This window comes from Amia ocellicauda, chromosome 7 (genome assembly GCF_036373705.1).
Source record: "Amia ocellicauda isolate fAmiCal2 chromosome 7, fAmiCal2.hap1, whole genome shotgun sequence".
In the NCBI taxonomy this organism is placed as follows: domain Eukaryota; kingdom Metazoa; phylum Chordata; class Actinopteri; order Amiiformes; family Amiidae; genus Amia; species Amia ocellicauda.
The window spans coordinates 44,684,665-44,699,144 of record NC_089856.1 but is presented as its reverse complement, the minus strand read 5'-3'; the positions used below and the strand labels follow the sequence as shown (position 1 = coordinate 44,699,144).

The following is a 14,480-nucleotide window of genomic DNA, read 5'->3' as shown; positions in this document are numbered from 1 at the left end:
TAAATGGGAAATGCCTTCCTTTTCCACTGAAATTAGTTTTTAAAATGGCAGTGGAGTTCAATTCAATTCAAAGAAAACTGTAAAAGGGTGAATATTGGGCTACAGTTAGCAGTCTATTGAAAAACCGGAGTAGTTAAAAGGAACACAGATTATGTTGTTTTTTCCCCTCTACTTGAAAATTAAAACTAATAAGCAAGTATCCTCCATTTTGAATCACGGTCCCCTCCCAGTCTGACCCCAGGCTTTGGACAACCACAGCAAGAGTTAGGGGGCGACGTTTGGAGCTCGCAGTGTACACCATTGTGACAATATCGAAGCCGAACAGAAAATGAAGGGGTAACAAAGAAAGAGAGAGAGAAAGAAAGAGAAATAGAATGAAAATAACATGAAAGGAAAAACAAACAAATTAAAAAAGAACCAGAACAATGCAGAACAGTATTTGGCAATAGAAAGGAAAAGTATCAGACATGCTGGCTGCAGTCAGTCTCAAGTTTAAACTCAAAGGCAGAAACATTTCACGATGAAACTTGAGGAGAAAGAAACCCCCAGTTAGTGTGAACTAAGGAAGATAATCTCTATATAATAATAATAATGATGATAATGATAATACAAATAATAATAATACATGATTATGATGACCTCAGCAGATTGGTACTTTGTTGTTGAGCAGTGTCACCATCTTCCTGTGTTTGATTTATGGGTTCCATGGCAGCTTAGGAATGCTAATTGGGCCATTTTCTTTCAGTGTAAGAGAAGCAAACTTCAACTGCGGACTAAGAGACTGACTATTCCCACGCTCTCGAATACCTATTCTTTGACTATTACTACGTCTGACTGCTGTCACTAAGAAACCCTTAGTGTTTCTGCTGCTGCTGCGGCTACAACTACTGCTGATGCGACGTCGTATAAAACTCTGACTTTAAAACATTTACGCAGTCCAGAGTCAGAGTAGTTCTGTCAAGGCTGCACGTTTTTCACCTGTCGGACTTGTGTAGTAATTACAAACATCCCTAAAATGTAAAACAATACACCTTGTACTGCTCATACTACTAATACTAATCTGACTAGCCAAACAAATTATTAAGAGTCAAATCAGAGAAATCAGACTCAACAACTAGAGATCAGTAGAGACTAGAGATCACATGACAGGGAGGGCGCGAACGACTGCCGTCAGGAAGAGTCTCCCCTGCCCGTCTACAATTTGAACCCGAGGTCTACATAAAGCTTTTAAAGGATCAAACTACAGGAACACCATTCGATCAAAGCCGGAACTACAAAAAGAGGCCTGATGATCTGGGGAAGCCAATATACAAACCTGAAGAATAACACGCACACAAATCGAGAGATTAAAAGTGTGCCTCACTGTAACGGCAGAGTTGCAGATTAAAGGAAGATGACATGACCTATATTTACCTTGAATTTAAAGCACCTCCAGACAGCGTTTAATCGAGTCATTTCACTGTTCAAGCCTGGGGATTTTACTAACTTTCCTATACCAAAAAAACTCAAACAGGGCCGTGCCTGGGACAGATACCACTGCCTTATTATTATTGCTTAGTGTCTTAAAAAACAAGGTTGGGGAGGCTGTTAAGCAAGATCCGATGTCAGCGAGATTTACAGCAGACGGGAATCTAGGAGGCTGGCGATACGGGAGATCCCTTTTTGGTGGGGTGATGTACTTGGCTTGATGAAGATCTCTCACAGATTGTAAGGATGATCTTGGGTATAATACAGTATAAGTGCCTGAGACGTGTGAGTGTGCTGTGCGTTATGCGAGCCCTGCTCCTTCCAAAACATTACATAGGCACACGTCTGTCCTTTTGGTCTGGATGTACATCTGCGAAAGCTGTTTTAGCAAGATCATCAGTTTCTGTCTCTTTTTGTAGCGCAGGAAGAGAGACGGTACTGCTCTGGACTGAGGTCTGAGAGAGAAAGAGTGAATGACAGATCTTCTTTTTAACCTCTGGTCAAGAGAGAGGGAGCTACAGAGCTGGGGCGGCCGGGCGCTGGCGTCTCTCAGGGAGGGCGTACCTGGGTCTGGATGCGATTGAGGCCACGGAACCACAGGATCTGCCCGCGTCTCAGCTCCCTCTCGGCGTGATCGATCTCCTCCTCGTCCTCGGCCATCTCTTCGTCCGTGATCTCGTCCTTGCCCGGCCCGTGGCCCGCCTCTTTCAGGCATTTGAGGTGGCTGGTTGGCACTGTGGCAATAAACTAAAAAAGAAAATAATTCAGCTTTTAAAGTAAACTATTAACATTTATGTTGTTCCAGGTTCATTTCTTTAAAGTCTCTGGATGAGCCGCCACATTTAAACTCATCTCTTATATAAAATCATGAGGAACTAGAAGGCAATTTAGAAGAAAGCCCACCTGTCCCCAGAGCAGCTCCCCCACACCCACGAACAGGCACCACAGCCACTGCTCGATGTTGAGAGGGGCGCAGCTGAATGGCTTTCCCCCAAACTGGATGATTACAATCTGCAGAAAAAAAGATTAGAGGACAAAGACAGGTTGGAGGAATTCTGTTCATATTTTTACATTTTGCGCTTTATATTTTATTTTAAATAGGATTTTCCTCTTTTTTTCAGCCTACAATCAACAAAGCCCTGTCACTATTTTCCTGAGACCAGGGTATTCTATCCATCTATCTATCCATCCATCTATCTATCCTAAGTTATATTTTTCTTATTTCTTATATCTACCGTATATCAGGAAATTTCGGCTATAATGGCAGATTTGATAGAAACGCCAATTACTCTTCCACCAAACAAGCGATCGCATCTCACGTTGTGGGGAGAAAGAAGAAATAGTTAATGGCATTCAATTGACCGGCAATTACTAAATTGCAGCAATGTCAATTTTAAAACACTCTGTTTAAGCAGTTAGATCTGCCTGTGGTACCTGACTGTATCCCGGACTCTGTGAACAAGAAGTCAGTTCTAAGCAGAAAATAACTACTGGTTTGATCATTAAAACATGTTATAATGTATTTTAAAGCCAAAGTATTTTGAGTTAATTAAAGAGTTTAAATCTATTTTTTAAATCGCCAATTAAAAAAAGGCAATGTAGCAAATTTAATAGCGGCCAATATTTCCCATTGTACGGTTTATACAAAGAACAAAACCTGACCCCTTTTTCAAAATATACTGCAGACTCGGTTGAACCCAGCAGTGTGATGACAGTCCATCGTGTCCTCCTTTAATCCTGCTGGAAGTCTGCATGCAGTTCTCAGACCTGGAACAGGCTTTTTGAAGCTGCTGCTTTATCAGTAAAACACACTGGCAGTAACAAGCGGCGAACATGACCACTGTCATTGTTTAGTTGCTACAACTACCAGAGGAGGTGTCATTGGTCCACAATTACAGTGTTTGCCAATGTGTACCCACATATTGAACAGCCATAGCTCATTAATCTCTCTAAAAGGTTCATCATTACTATCCATTATAATAAAATAGTTCCCCTTTAATGACAACACTTCCTTCAGTTGTTAAGACAACACGCTTTGCACCAAAATAACATTTTCGTTAATGTGTGTCTTGTCGATTGCAGTGTTAAACTGTGGCAATGAGGGAAGTGGAACTCGTGGTTCTGGACTCACCAGAAGTTAGGTGTCGTGGTTCTGCAACAGTTTGATTAGGCTCACCTGTACCCCGAAAGTGCCCAGGACAATACTGCAGAAGATGGGGTTGGAGAAGATGCCCTCGAACACGTTCCTCTCCCCGTGGATCTTGCGTGCATTGATCTCGTTAAAGAGCTGCATCAGGACGAAGGTGTTGAATATGATGGTGTAGTGCTCCGAGGGTGGGGAGTGCAGGGGGGCATTGCGGCCGCTATCGATGTCAAAGATCTTCTCTCCTGGAGTGAGAGATGGACACACACACACACACATGAGAGATAGATCTCCATTTAGCATTCATTTCACAGTTCATCAAATTCTATATTTTCCCACCCTACCTATCTTTAGTTACTGGGGGGCTAACCTGCAATATATTTCAGTTGTATCCATGGGGGTGTCCACTGTGCTAAGGAAACCAGACATTAACACCTGCCCATTGAGACACACAAGCTCAAATCAGGTGTCACTAGGTCTAATACAGGACCTGCTGGGCCTAGAGGACTGCCGTTGAAGTACACCGGTCTACTGCAACACCCATGGCAGCGCCACCCTCAGGGTTGGAGTCACTTACCCACAAAGAGCAGAGTGAAGATGATGGTGAGCTGGTAGGCTCCGTGGCCCAGGATGTTCTTCATCATGGTGCGGGAGATCAGGGGCTTGTTGCGGCCATAGGGCTTCCGTAGCAAGAGGGCCTCGGTGGGCGGCTCCGTGGCCAGAGCCAGAGAAGCGAAGGTGTCCATGATGAGGTTCACCCACAACATCTGGACGGCCTTCAGGGGAGAGTCCTGGATACGAGGGGCAGAGAGGGACAGAAAGGGTGAGTGGAAGTCACAGAACGAGTGAAATGACACAGGTCTCCACCTCTGCTCTCCGAGAGACCCAATCCCGTAGGATTGCGGGTAAATTCAAGTTTCAAGATCATGTGGAACAAACACCTACATGCGAAGACCAGATTTCACTTGATTGAACAAATGTCTTCCTGAATTGATCAATAACTCACATGCATTTCCAGTGTTTAGAAAGTGGAGCTCCAGACTGACCAAGCTTGGGGTAGGTTTGCCAGGTTATCCTCAAAGGAAACACCTTATGCGCTTTTCCATTACATTTTAATAGCAGGTATGTATGAAACTATACAGCCTTGTCACAATAAACTGATCCTTCACTTTCTGCAATTTACTGTATATTCTAATACACTTTTCACATTATGCTTAGTGTAGGGTATATGTAGTTGATCAACTTGACAAAAAATCCACTGTTTTTGTTGGGCTTTTAGTACTGGAAAGTTAGTTTACAGTTTCTGGTATCTCTTTAAGAGTGAGGGAAAAGTGACTGCTGTTAAGCCAATGGGAGTCGCTTGCTCTGTTTGGAAAATAATGAAAAAAAAGCTATACTCCTTATGGCCACAAGAGTGTGCAGGACGCCTGAATTAAATAGCAGCTCATAATTCACACTGCTGTCTCAGTGACTGGACTCTAGCATTTCAGTCACATATCCAAAAGCATAAGGATCAAAGCCAGTTTCTGTGTTCCCCAAGAAGGCTGGTTTCACATCAGTGCGTAGCATTGGCCTCGTCTTACACAAAATGATAATTCGACTATTTGGATGGTGTTTTCTGGGAGAGATATATAATGACACTAACAGAGTATGGTACCGCTGAATTAGCATTGGGTGGGGAGAAAATCGAGGAAAATCGGGGAGGGAGGAGAGGAACTCTTCATGCATCCAAGGTTTTGGTATGTTTGACTGACTAAGCTGAATCACATCTCCCCCATTTGCCCCCTGCACTGTGGCTGTCCCTTCAGTTGGACGAGACTTCAGTGTGTGTCTTTCCGGGAAACACTGCAGTTTTTGTGCTGGATTAGAGACAATTTGTGGGACTGCAGTGTGTGCCATGTAGTGTTGGGGTTTACCTGTGTGATGCAGGCGCCAGTGAAGGCCACAATCACAGCCACCACATTGACCGTCAGCTGGAACTGCAGGAACTTGGAGATGCTGTCGTAGACGTTACGGCCCCACATCACGGCCTTCACGATGCTGGAGAAGTTGTCATCAGTCAGGATGATGTCAGAGGCCTCCTTGGCTACGTCAGTGCCAGCGATTCCCTGGGAAACAGGCCGCAGTGAGCTTCCAGATTTGTATTTTTTACATTGAGAAAGGTAAGAAGCAACATTCCCGTGCCAGTCAATCAATCAATAAAACAGCTCCAGGCAGACACTACAAAGCGAATTCAGCCTCTGAGGTGGGGGAGTGAAATCTAATTTCCAATGTATACCAGGGCTGTGTTTGCATAAGAGCATCAGTCACGCCAAATATTGGTGAGGCTGAATGGCAACAGAGGTGTGTTACAAAGACAAGTCCTTAACCATTGTTGTCCAGATGAGTCAGCAGTATTTGTTAACGACTGCGTTTCAATTGAATCTCTGATGTTGTCGTTTGAGTTACAGCTTCAAGTGATGTAATTAAAATGTCATTACAAAAGCAAGTAACACAAGACTGTGCCACGGTCAACGCAAGGGTAAGTGATGTGAACTGTCTCCCTGGGCATTCACCCCCCCCACACACACGCACACGCACACAGATGAGTAGACAGGTTCAGCCTGCATGTGGTGACGAAAATGTAATCCAAAGAGTTTGCCAACACTCTGTGACAATTCTATTTATCAGTTTACTCATTTTTCCAAGTCCACCCCCAACGTTTTGGATGCACCCCAAAAATGTTGGGGACCGCCTAGTTTGCCTAATGCTTGTGCCGGGCCTGACACCAAAATGAAATGTCATTATGTTCAAAGCATGTCAGACTCAGAGCAGTGTGGCAAGCCCATCTGGACAAAAACAGTAAGGATTTGTCTATGTAACACCACTGTTGTAATTCAGCCTTACCCATTTAAACCGGTGTCTTAAAGCATGACATTTGGCATGACTGATACTGCCCAGTTGCACCCTGTACAGGCAGAGCAGGTACCTACCATAGCAAAGCCCACATCTGCCTTCTTCAGAGCTGGTCCATCGTTAGTCCCGTCACCAGTTACTGCCACAACCTGGCGTTGCTCCACAATAGTACTGTCAATAATACCTGACAAAGGGGGCAAAATTGAAGAGTATAAGAGCAGAAGAGTGTTTGGTTTTAAGGAGCTCCCAATCAAATCCTCTTGTAATCTCCTGTGTTCAAGGTTTAGTCCTTTAACCTGTGTGTGTATATATATTCTCTTTGAAGACCAGGTATAATTCTTGTCACTTTTCTTCTCTATTCCTTTGTGTTATGTGGTGAGCACAGTCAATAGTCTAGACTAGAGCACTGTTTCATTTTAGCTGCAACTCCCTTGACATAAAGGCTTCAAACCTATGAAAACAATATGAAATACCTTTGTCTACGTGTCAGAATCGCCATATGATTGAATACGATTGCTGGGGGGTGCAAGTTTTAAATGCAATCGTACACCCATTTCTTCAGTGGCTATTGAATCTTTCTCTTACTGAAAAATAATTAATCATAGCAATCATAGGAAGTGACCTTGTGACTTATGGAAAGTATGTTTAATCATTAGTGATCCTGACAAGTAAGCTAAAGTCCTGATCGCTGCTCTTGTTTCAACTGACACTGTCTTCTACACGAAACACAGAAGTGTCTGGGTTAAATGCCACCCCAAATTCAATCCACATTAGGTTTGAAATATGTTGAGCTATTTAGGCCCTGCAGAAAACACACACCATCATTTTCTAGTTTTATTATTTATTTAACGATTACATGGTCCAATCAACATGAATCGTACAGTGGCAATACCCTTAAAAGCAATGCAAATGATGTCGTGTTTGTTTGTTTGATGGCATTCCGGAGCTTTACATTTGATTGACACTTTCAAAAACATGTCAGCACTGAGAAATGGCTGACAAGACTTGTCTGTCTCGCTGCCTTAACTCTGTTGACTTCACACGCACAGCATTACCTAACCCCCCCACCCCTCTCTGCACAGTATAGGAATGCAATAGATCACGTCCTACATCTTTAGAGAGATATTACTTTGGCTGTATAAACAGATCCCTCACTTCTGTACTGTGTGCAGGGAGAGAGAGAGAGAGAGAGAGAGAGAGAGAGAGGGATAGATCATTTCAGGGGCTGGGTGAACGCTGCGTTCTGTTCCCTACGTGTGATATAACACAAAGACATGTCCAGCAGTGGGCAGGGCACGTGTTCGCCGCTGTCTCTCAGCGCTGGCATGTGTTCATTTATACTTCATTAAATACAGAGCTCCAGGATGTGACAAAGCAAACAAATTAGGCCTAATCTTAATACAAATGAGAGCATTTAATTTGTTGGTTTATAATAGTGTTACAAAATGACGATTCCCTCTCTGAAAATTAATGATACGCTCTTTAATTTTTTCACCTACCTTTAACGAGGGTGTGCTTGTCGGTGGGGGAGGATCGAGCGAGGACTCGCAGCTTGGGCCAAATCTTATCGATCCGTTCTTGTTCAATCTGATGGGGGTAGTAATAATAATAATACGAAACAAAGAGAGGTATATGATGAAAACAATCCTGTTGCTGTAAAAAAAGACCAATGCATTTCAAATACTCTTCCAAAGTGTAGGAAAGCCCTGGCAGATCATCAAACAGGCTCAAGCAAGCAGTCCTATCAGTTGCCAAAGCCCAAGAACTCCCTCCTCCCACTCTGCTTCCCACTCCAACTCCCAGAACGCACCTCTCCTTTCTCGTTCCTGATTCGCCGGTTGAACTCCTTGCCGTCTATACACAGGAAGTCCTCCCCGGCCTGGATGATCCCACACTTGGCGGCGATGGCGCGGGCCGTGTTGATGTTGTCCCCGGTCACCATGCGCACTGTGATTCCAGCGCGCTGGCACTTCTTGATCGCGTCGGGCACCTGACAACACCATAGAACGGGCCTTACAGCCTAGATCCACGTTCACAAAACAAGCCTGACCTTTCTCTGCACTCAACCGAATAGTATTTCTTAAAAAAGTATTATAAACAACATTTTTCCTCATTAGTATTAAAAAGATGTAGCTCTTGTTCGTTGCATTGCTCTACAGTGATATATGAACATCAATGTTGTGAAATGGCCGAGATCTACTTTGGGGTCCATACAAATCCATACAAATTCGTATTATTACGCACTTCTGCACCTCTATACTTTGCACAGTAAAAGAGAGAGAGAGTGAGAGACAGAGAGACAAAGAGGGAGAGAAAGAGAGAGACAAAAAACCTGCCAGCTTGCTGAACCCGATGACAGCTCTCATTCAGCTACTCTGACCCGTACCTCTGGTCGTACTGGGTCCTCGATCCCCACCACTGCGATGCAGGTCAACTCGCCGACGATGTCATTCTCGTTTTCCCAGTCTGGCTCGGGGGTGCCGGAGAAGTCACGGTAGGCAATGCAGATGGTGCGCAGGCCTTCGCAGGCCATGGGTTCGATCACCTTCTTCACCATCTCGTCTCGGTCGCGGGGGCGGAAATTGCGCGTTTCTCCGCTGTCACTCAGAATGGAGGTACACCTGCCAGGCGTTAGGAAAGCTTTTACAAGACGTTTTCCCTTTTAAAGATTTATTCTCAAAACATGACAAATGACCAGTATGATTGCCCTGACAACTCATTTCCTCCCTTTAGAAGAGACAGCTTTGCAGGAATAGCTATTCTGATCCCCAGGACCCAGGCTTTAGAAATGCCTTTTCCGATGCTGACCTGGCTGTTTTCCCCAATCCTTGCAAGATGAATCTACTGAAAATGACCAATGGCACCTATGATTACAATGACCTACATTTTCTCCCTTTATAAGACCTTGCTTTAGCTTCCTACACAGTTCCCTGGGACCCAGGCATTAGCAGTCATTTTGAAGTTGCCAACTTAAAGGCAATACCTATGATTACAAATGCCCCTTGTGGCCCCATTATTAGAGACCGCAACACATGAAGTGAGGGAACTGCAAGTCCAAGGTCTTAAAAATACTATTCATGACATTTCCCCAGCCCTTTCAAGGAGGATCTGATTTTTCAAAAAGGTCTGGCAGCGCCTTCAAACCTTGTTCTCTCTTTGCAGCTTTGCAGGAACACCCACCTGCCTCCTGCCACCTGTCTCACACATAATGTGTCTTTTTTTCTACAAGTAAACCTCCTCTCTCTGTGCACTCCAGCTTTAGCACTGGATTTCCAAGGCCCAGAAGGAAATGCAGACAATCAATGGAACTATTTGCCAAATCAATAACAGCGGTGTTTTGCTAGATCACCCTCTGAAGATCAAATTCATCACAGAGACTATGGAGCCGCATGGCCACCCTAAGGCGAGTATGACCCTATCATGATTGGGAGCCTCTCTACCATCCCTTACTTTTTGAGCAGGATCTCGGAAGCCCCTTTGCTGTAGAGCCGGAAGCTGCCGTCGGGCAACTGGACCACCGTGCTCATGGACTTGCGGACTGAGTTGAAGGTGTAGACCTTATAGAGCTTCTCTTCAGGGATCTGCTCCCTCACAGTCTGGTAGTCCCTCTTCAGATCCAGCACGAAACCCAGGAGGCCACACTCAGTCTTATTGCCCACCTGCTTCGGCAAGCCTCCTTCCTTCTCTGGGGGCTGGGAGACAGACAGAGACAAACCATTCTGATATTGAGGACATATAATTCCTCTACTCAGTGGATACTTTGACAAATTAGCATTGTATTGATTAGCATTAGCATAATCTTAATTCTATTTTCCCTCACTTTCCCTCACAGTTATGTGCCTTTTATGAAGGTAACGCTGGGAATATCCCCAATATACGTTGAGTCTTTTCAACGGTGGCAATGGCTATGGCCAGTTCTCAGAAGACCTTCAAACAGGCGACTAACAACTGGAACAGCATGTCCTTCTTGGAACTGGGAAAACTCAAAAAGAAGCAACCTATAACTCTACACTTCACTGTGTTTTTATTACAGTACACCATAGCAAACTGTTATAAGCTAGAGCCTCCAGTTTTCCACGGTCATTTTGGGTTTACCTACCTGCCTTTAAAACGTTTACAGCCGACAGTCTCTTATCAGGAGGTTTCCCTCACACTATTATATTCCTCTGAAATCAGCTGTAACCCATTTCAGAGCTGTAGGGCTCAAGGACCGTGTTTAAACAAAAGTATGACACACCTGTGAATCGGAAATTACAAACCTGTCTTCAGTGGCAGGTTTAATCTTTTTGTTTCAATGCGACCCCAAGTGGTAACACAATTATCATACTCCAGAAACAATGGGACATTTTTTGGAATGCTTTTCATTAATTTATCAACATGATACAATTCACATGTGTCAGGCTGCTTTAGACTCGGAAACGGGTGACAATATCTACTGTGATTAAGGAACCACGTCCTGTGAATTTCTTTTATAAAAGGCTGGGAAGTAACATATGATTACTGAGTCTAAAATCAAAATGTAATGTTGTGGCCTAATCCCAAGGCCCAAGAAGATATAATAGTGATGTAAAGATTGTGGTATTTACCAGGATCTTTGAGGTGTAAGCGCTGTTGACCGCGATGGCACTGACGAGATACTCAAGGTTCTTGGGGTTAATTGCGCTGGCATCGGGGACCTCCTTGAAGTGATTGTCTCCAATGTAGGCCTGGACCACCGTCATGCGGTTGGTGGTCAGCGTGCCCGTCTTGTCAGAGCAGATTGCCGTGGCATTGCCCATAGTCTCACAGGCATCCAGGTGACGGACCAGATTGTTGTCCTTCATCATTTTCTGAGGAAGGGAGAAGACCATTTTTAGTGACTGTTCCTCTGTATTTATTCATGGAGGAACCTTAAGATTATAAGGAACTGTCACATCAAACCTAACCAAGCGACCTCCTCACAGCATGCATTGAAGATAAGCCTCACATTGAGTCACATGTGGCGTCAAGTTCCTTTAAACTGAAACTGTATGTTCTGTAGTCTAGCACAGTCGAATTAAACAGTACAACTCAACAACCAACAAGGTCTATGAGTTGTCAGTTTTGTCAGTTGTAAGACTTCATGTAGCTTGGAGCAAGAGAAGGTCAGTGTTGGCACTCACAGGTGGGTGTGTTCGGGGAGTGCATGTGAGAACAGGAGTCACAGTGATGACTCAGAGGTATATCCAATCCCCCCAAGATTTATATTCTTCCTCCTGGAGATCTTTTTGTTTTTCTCTCCTCCATGCTTATTGGATTATATATAAAGAGCAACTGATTGAATGATTAATGGGGTGGGCAAGAAACAAAACAAACAATCCATGATTCTACGCATAAAAACGGGAAGAAAGTAGACAGAATTGAACCGCGCTGAAGTGTCCTGAGGCGGTTTACCTTGACCGAGTAGGCCAGAGAGATGGTGACGGCCAGGGGCAACCCCTCGGGGACAGCCACCACCAACACCGTCACGCCGATGATGAAGAACTTGACGAAGTACTGCACGTAGACCGGGGTGCACTCTGTCAGCCAGATCCGGCCCTCAATCACGAAGGTCTCGATCACGAAATACAGCACCAGGATGATCACTGTGATGGCCGACATGACCAGGCCTGGGGAGAGAGAAACAGGGGGGAGCAGAGCGTCAGCGAGGAATTGGGGGGGGGAAAATGATTCTGTGGATAATGAATAAACAAACATCTAAGACACTGAGAGATCGATCACTCGCCTGCTTTTCCGATCTGCACGGCCAGCTTGGTGAGCTTGCCCTGTAGGACGGACTTCTCCTTCTTGGGCACGTTGGCCTTCTTCTTCTCCTTCTCCTCCACCTCGCCCCCTTCCGCACTCTTCAGGGGCTGCATCTCCATTGCAACCGCCCCGTCCTGCTTCTTGGCTGTGAGGCGTACACAGACACAAAGAATTATAAAGACAGGATACACCAGTAAGGCAAGGAGGTTATCCACCCTCGTCAACCACTGCCTCACTTCAGCATCCTTATCGGCCTTCGATTCATAAGCTAAAGGCCTCTTTTTGGTTGGGACCATTTTTATCTTCTGGAGCTTTGTGAACTGCTTCAGATGAGCATAGTCCTGTCAGCAGCCCCACTTTCTGAGAGCAATAGCCATTGAATCCACAGCTCAGGAATGCAGTGGTCGAACTTTGCTTAACCCACTAGTTCTTCTTAACTAAGGCCTTTTAACCTTTTTGGAGGGGTTGGACTGATAGAAACTCATGATATCCACAACTGATCAACACCCTGAGGAGTAAATAAGTCTTGCCTGAAAGAGACATTTTGGATTTGTGGGTGAGAGGCATTTTTCATTTTGTTTTGCCTCAATTTAGCGACTCCTTTCACTTCCATGACCTCCACAGCACCACAAGAGACAACTTACAGTGTCCCAAACAGGAAGGTTTCCCATCATTTCAGTACAGCTATTGCATTGTAAGGAGGACTGACACAGCTTCCACAGAGAACACAGCAAGTTTACAGGCATCTGCAAGAAACTGACTGAATCTGAGACTACCGTCCCTCCTCCCCAGTTCTGCCCAACCAATTAGGGAATCCTGTCACCATCACATACCCAGTGCTGTCTTCGCCAAAATGTGTTTTAATGAAGTCACAGAAGAGTGTTCGATTTACTTTTTCAGTCAAAATGCATCTATCTACCTATTAACTCTCATTGTTTATAAATCGAGAGGTAATTCACACATTTATGGCACTTCTGTACTGAACACAAGGAGAGAGAGAGGGCAAGTGAGAGAGAGAGACAGAGAGAGAGAGAGAGAGCGACGTGTTCAAGGCGGTGGGCTAATGCTGTGTTCTGCTCCCTGCCTGTGACATTCAGCAACTGAGAGGAACAAGCCTGCTTAGCTTAGACTATTTATTAGTCATCACGCATTAAAACTACCAATAAGGAAACAGACATTCTTGGTTGATTATTTTCTCCAAACATTCAGTTGACCTTTAAGTAATCGATTTTAAGACTTGGAATTTCTGTTTTTCCCCCCGTTAGGCACATAATCGGTTCAATTCAGTGTGTCCCGAGAGCCCGAACAAAGAACCAAACCCTTTCAAGCCCTCCAGGGATAACTACCTTGCTATATTAATCTAGCTGAATGACAGAGAGATAGAAATTGCTCCACGTCTTTAAATATGTGATTTGAGGGTGACCTGAGGATAACCTTATGGATCGGGGATCTCCGGGACCAGGGATGACAAGCTACTTGACCAAACTCTTTTCAGGGAGCTTTTATGTTTATGTTTTAATGTTTTAATAGTGTTCGTAACTATTGCTATATATCTTACCATTTCTGCCATGTACATGTACATGTACAACTATTGTTATGGTTCGTTTGCAAACTCAGATCCTTGTTAAATACTAAAGACGTTAAGAGCACAAGACATGTGGGGATCGCCACAGGTACATTAGAGGAAACTGCAGATGAAAAGCAAGGTACAATACTAAGTTCCCATTACCGATTAATCACACCTCTACTCCAAACATCTGTTAGTTGAGCGGCAGACTATATAAGTCATGTAACGTTTCATGTTTCTGGACTATTAACTGACACCAGAGTTTTTCTATAGAAAGGCAAGCAACTTGACAGGTGCTAATTTCATCCTTTAAAAATGCAGGAAGCCTCATCTTCAAACCCCTAAGGAAAAGGGCATCAAAAATAAGTCGATATCTCCTTTAAGGTTCCCGAGTCTCGGGTGCGGCTGACATGGAGCGCTCATCAAACTCAGCAGGAAAGAAAAAACAGAAGTGGATCGACAACAGACCGCTGGACAGAAGCGGGGCAGACAACAGGACAAGGTGAATCGTGGGTACAGGTACTTCCTCTGGACAGTGCGACACGGGGGGGAAGCAGGCAGACACACACACAGGTGGGTTGCGATCGATTGACACAAAAAGTTCACATGTCGTCAGTGAATGGGGGGGTCGTGGAGAGTTGTTGA

At 44.5% G+C, this 14,480-nt stretch overlaps 1 protein-coding gene across 6 annotated transcripts in view; it reads right to left on the bottom strand.

The window, feature by feature from the left end:
- atp2b3b (ATPase plasma membrane Ca2+ transporting 3b) overlaps positions 1–14,480 on the bottom strand; it is a 71,239-nt gene that overhangs the window by 19,889 nt on the left and 36,870 nt on the right. For all 6 annotated transcript variants that reach the window (XM_066709855.1, XM_066709856.1, XM_066709857.1 and 3 more), the window contains 13 exons: positions 12,249–12,413; positions 11,918–12,132; positions 11,092–11,334; positions 9,956–10,197; positions 8,892–9,126; positions 8,316–8,495; positions 8,005–8,092; positions 6,583–6,689; positions 5,527–5,718; positions 4,188–4,401; positions 3,644–3,855; positions 2,371–2,478; positions 2,032–2,214 (listed from right to left, as the gene is read on the bottom strand). In XM_066709855.1, the coding sequence (XP_066565952.1) occupies positions 2,032–2,214; positions 2,371–2,478; positions 3,644–3,855; positions 4,188–4,401; positions 5,527–5,718; positions 6,583–6,689; positions 8,005–8,092; positions 8,316–8,495; positions 8,892–9,126; positions 9,956–10,197; positions 11,092–11,334; positions 11,918–12,132; positions 12,249–12,413 (2,384 nt within the window). The remainder of the gene's footprint in view (positions 1–2,031; positions 2,215–2,370; positions 2,479–3,643; positions 3,856–4,187; positions 4,402–5,526; positions 5,719–6,582; positions 6,690–8,004; positions 8,093–8,315; positions 8,496–8,891; positions 9,127–9,955; positions 10,198–11,091; positions 11,335–11,917; positions 12,133–12,248; positions 12,414–14,480) is intronic.